Here is a 4,813-nt window from a genome sequence, read left to right on the forward strand (position 1 = left end):
GGTGGATATAGCTCGCTCGCACCGAGGACCTATCCACGTCATCGTTTACCCAGAATGCTTTGTGTGTAAATAAAATGGCTCCGTCCGTGTAATATATTTTTTAACTTTTAATTTAAAAATTATAAAAAATAAACATCCTACAGTATTTTTACAGTCTTTATTTTACATTTAAAATATATGTTTATCAAATAAAATCTAATGTTACGACTAATCGGGGATCCCTTTTGAAGAATGTTGAAGATGGCTCCATTATTTTCAATGAGAACAAAAATGGCCAAAAAAGCTGGATATCTCAAAAAGTATTGCTGAAATACCAAAAGTCATAGCTGAAACATCCTGACGGAGATGAACACTTTGACGCATGAATTGTTAAAATAGCACAAAGATTGTGGAACGGGATACTTTTCATCKTTATAATTGTTCTTTAGGAAATGAAAACTGTTGCTCAGAACATATTATCCTTATGAACAGTTAAACATTAGCAGAGTGGGACTGAATCAGTCTGTTTGGTCAGACAGAACGTGATGAGCTCTTCATGTGTCCACTCTCCTCTCTAACTGGATGGAATTAGGCCGCATTATTCTGGTTCTGTCCACACTTCCAACCCACCAGGATCTCCACACAGCTGGAGCAGCACACCCGYTTGATGCATCATTTATTTCATGCTCCATTGTACCTTGCCAATGAAGCATGKCGTCGTAATGTTGCTAATTTAACGGCGCCTCCCCACGGTAAAAGGCTACTCCCCTTTAATTAAAGCAGAGGTCCGTCCGTTTATTGCCTCTTCCTCGCCGCTAATCGTTCTCCGAGCGAGCCAGGCGGAGTGCGCTTCGGATAATTAATGGCAATAGCTCAGGCGAAACAGAAAAGTAAAATCGGCCGGGGGGGTTGGGCGGACGGCGAGACGAGAGAACTTCACCTTTGGTTAAAAAGTGAAACTTSAATCACGGCAATGATCAACCAGACGTTTGAGTCAAGTCTTTAAGCACACAGATCCTAAACATAAGWGTTTCTACAGCAGGTAAAGAACATTTTATTTTAAATTTTTTTTACATCCGAAAAGCATTCTGGGTAAAGAAAACAAACCTGGAAGAAGAAATGTTCAGACATAGAGCCATTGTATCTGATCATTAGGATTGCCCTGCCCAGTTCAATAGAATGGGAGGCAACCTATWACTATCCACCTCTGAACTGGACTCTGTTTTTATTTATTATTCATCCTAAAACTTCGGACATTAATTAATGAGRCATAATGAGCTAAAAATTAGTACACTAATTCAATTCAATTCAAAAATACTTTATTGATCCCAGAGAGAAATTTGGTAAGTAGTAGCTAAAGGTCACCTCTATCACAAATAGTAGCCGAAATCAAAAAACCAAGATGGCCACCATAGCTAAGTTCAAATTACTCCAATTCAGCCAATTTTCAATATATTGAGCTGATAATTGATACACAAGTAGCCGACAGTGACCTCTACCAAAAATAGAAGACCGAAATAAAAATCCAAGATGGCCGCCATAGCTATTTTCAAACAGCTTTCGCTCAGCCTCTGTTTTTGAGTTGAAACTTGGTTTACTGGTAGCTGAGAGTAACCTCTGTCACATACTGGAGCGGAAACTTCAAAAACAAGACAGCAGCCGAAGGAACTTCGGCTACTTTTTCTCAATGCAAATGAATGGAGATATTTTCATCATGTCTGCACCCACACAAGTTATACATCAAAACGACCGGCTCGGCCAGGGGAAGTGTGTTCTTACTCAACTGTACATTCATTGTTACCATGGCGAGWCAGTAGGCCRACAAAGACACCCTAYAATGCYATTGGAAATGAATGGGGAAGACCYCAAASGCTTCTAAACCTGAACACTTTTTAATGTRTCTCATGAACCACTGATTTTAACTTTATAAAACTCTAACACAGTCATCATAGAACAGTCCTCTGTTACTGTCYAACACATTTGTCCAACTCAGATACAAAATGACTGTCCAAGCAACCCTGGATTACCATAWAAGTGTTGGACATGAGCACCTTTCTGAATGTATWTAAAGTGTGAAASAAAGTGTGAAAGATTTTTAGAAAAAATTATCCACTTTATTAGAGTATTCAAGTCTTACAAATGACAAAAATAAAGTAGAAAAATGTCTGTTAGCAAAATATTTCATGTACCAAAGCAAAAATTTTGCCAAAATACACACAAAATGACATAAATCAGCAATTTATTGACCTTTAAGGATAAAATTTGCTAAAGTAGTTGCTTAAACCTCAAACACATGTTAAATACATCTTCAGGACGGCCTCTAGTACTAATTTTAAACAGCAAACAAAAACAAAAACATAGGACGAGTTTTGCACAGCTGGCAATCCTTTCATAGTTTCTCCAGGAACTATTCTAGTTTATTTTAATTCTTCTTATATTTAGCTCTTTAAAAGTCTTTAAAATTCAAACRCCACAAACACTGTCACAATAAAAGGTGGTGTCTCACAGGGCTGAGACTCCCGGGACAAGTTGGAGACAAAACTGAGAGAAAAGACTTTAATTTCACTTGAAATCACAGGAGACGTTTACATAAACTTCTGCKAATTCTGGACTAAAAATTAGTTGGAAATTTATGCATATCTGCAAAATCTACAGCTCTAGAGCCCTAAAATGGATCAAAGCAAATTCTAAAGGATCTATAACGAGTTCAAAACCCTTGGAAGGACTTTGACTATTTTGAGACAACAATTATTAGTTTTATTTGCGGGTTTTGTGAAAAAAATCCCCTTTAAGCTCTGAGCACTGTGGCGCCACCCCGCTGCTTTTACATCTGCCTCGTGGACAGTCAACTCTCACTGAGAAGATCTTTGTCATTAAGCTGATGGTTTGTTATTCAGACTAAATGACACAGTGTGTGCATGTGTGTGTGTGTGTGTACTCTCCGCAGCGTCCAGCACCAGCTGATCCGCTTGTTTGCTCGTGGTATTGAGGAGCAATGAGGAGCAGCGAGGAACCAAGCAAGAAGACTTGAAAAGATGGAAAAGAGCAATTTTTCTATAAAAGAAAAGATAAACATTTGAATCCTAAAACTTGCCTCATAGGGCTTAAAGTAGCAGTGATATCCTTCAGGCTGTTAGTGAGACTTTGGCTCTATTTAAACCTAAAATACTTTCTTTTCTGTTCACCTTTTGGGAAATAAAGCAGAGCATCTCAAAGAGAGCTGGACTCTCCCTGCCACAACTGCAGCAGGTTTCCATACGGCTATGAAGGACATAAATGACACCTTTTTTTTTTTTTTTTGTAGAGACGATAAAGGAGAAAGCAGCTTTGTGGGAGGGATAAAGAAAAATGCTTTTAAAAAGATAAACTTTGAAAACACACAAAGCTGATCTTTCCTTTTTAGGAAGAAAAGAAAAGGGTTTGACATGTGACCCAGGTGAAAGCAGATATGAGCCACAGGCGCTAATAAAAAGAAGTGAATAGCTGCTAATACACTAACAGGACCCTGGTGGCTGCTGGCTGATAAGGCGAAGCGGCTGCTAAGTGATTTGGTGAGACTCTGCACCGCTGCGCTGCACCTGTGGCTCCCCCCACCTGAAACTGACAGGATGTCGTGTTGTTAGAGACGATCGGCAGYCCTCACCTGAAGTTAGCCTCCTTTAGTTCTTTGTAAGGTCGAAGGTCAAGCTGGGCTTGATGTCACTGAAGCTGGAGTCATGGAAAAAAGAAACTGTTCTGAAATGTTTGTGAATTAAAATGAAAGTACGCTAAAATGCATGAAGTTTCYTCGTACTTATTTGTGTGTGAGATTATTAACTTTACAGGTGTCGAGAAGCTTTAACGTTAAGTTTCCTTCATTTACAGCTACAGCTGGATTCAAGATGGCTGCCACAGCTAACTGACTTTAAAAATACACAAAAATAACTGGTTGGTTGGTTGGTTGGTTGGTTGGTTGGTTGGTTGGTTGGTTGGTTGGTTGGTTGATTGATTGATTGATTGATTGATTTAGGTTTTTTTCCCCATTTTTTTCCAACAGTAACAAATATTTTACATTTTTTTGGCTGTATTATACAACATGCCTATATTTCTCAATTTTCCAAGAGCATGTACATCAGGGCTATTCAACCAAACCGTTCCGGGGGCCACAGTTACTGCAGGCCAACAGCTGAGGGGCCGAACAGCCAGCAAATACAGTCATTGTGTAAATAAAGTAAAGTATTACAAAGATCTCTTACTTTTGATTTAGTTAATTTTGCTGCATTTAATCATGAATACAACATACAGAACATTATGTAATAAATAATAATAAAACAATATCAAAAACAAAAATGACACATTATGCCTCCTATTTAACACAAATAGTTTTTGACATCCCAACAAACCAATTTTATTTTCACTTTTCATAGTTTTATCTTCAACTACTTGTAGTTTTAACCGTCTTGGACATTCATAGAAATGGTTTTTTACCAGTTTCTAGCCAAGGTTCTGACATTTCTGTAGATACCAAACGTGAAGAACTTAGAGTAATTAAAGTAGAAAACCGGAGGTTTGGGCTTAAGAGATGAATGAACTAAATGGCGGGCTAAACTGGTCATTCGCAGGTCGCCAGTTGAAGAGCCCTGATGTATAGTATTTACCTGGTGCAGTATAATTTGGCTAGGAAATATGACATGAATCAACAAATACAGCCATAATGTAACAAAARCAGACTAAAACCCTGCATGTAATCCAACCTGGAAAGACTGGCACAGGAAAATAGCAGTTACCGCAAGAGAATTGCAGCTGTGTTCTTAACTAGTTCATTTCTATTTTGTTAGAGCAAATGTGGTTATTT

At 38.3% G+C, this 4,813-nt stretch overlaps 1 protein-coding gene across 2 annotated transcripts in view; it reads left to right on the forward strand.

Annotated features, from left to right (window-relative positions):
• Nucleotides 1-3,756, forward strand: part of cerk (ceramide kinase) — a 53,933-nt gene extending 50,177 nt beyond the window's left edge. For both annotated transcript variants that reach the window (XM_014018836.1, XM_014018837.1), the window contains one exon: nt 2,927-3,756. In XM_014018836.1, coding sequence (XP_013874290.1) covers nt 2,927-2,978 — 52 coding nt within the window. In that variant the 3' untranslated portion in view covers nt 2,979-3,756. The remainder of the gene's footprint in view (nt 1-2,926) is intronic.
• The last annotated feature ends 1,057 nt before the right edge of the window (nt 3,757-4,813 follow it).

The sequence above is a fragment of the Austrofundulus limnaeus genome, unplaced genomic scaffold (genome assembly GCF_001266775.1).
Source record: "Austrofundulus limnaeus strain Quisiro unplaced genomic scaffold, Austrofundulus_limnaeus-1.0 Scaffold204, whole genome shotgun sequence".
Lineage (NCBI taxonomy): Eukaryota > Metazoa > Chordata > Actinopteri > Cyprinodontiformes > Rivulidae > Austrofundulus > Austrofundulus limnaeus.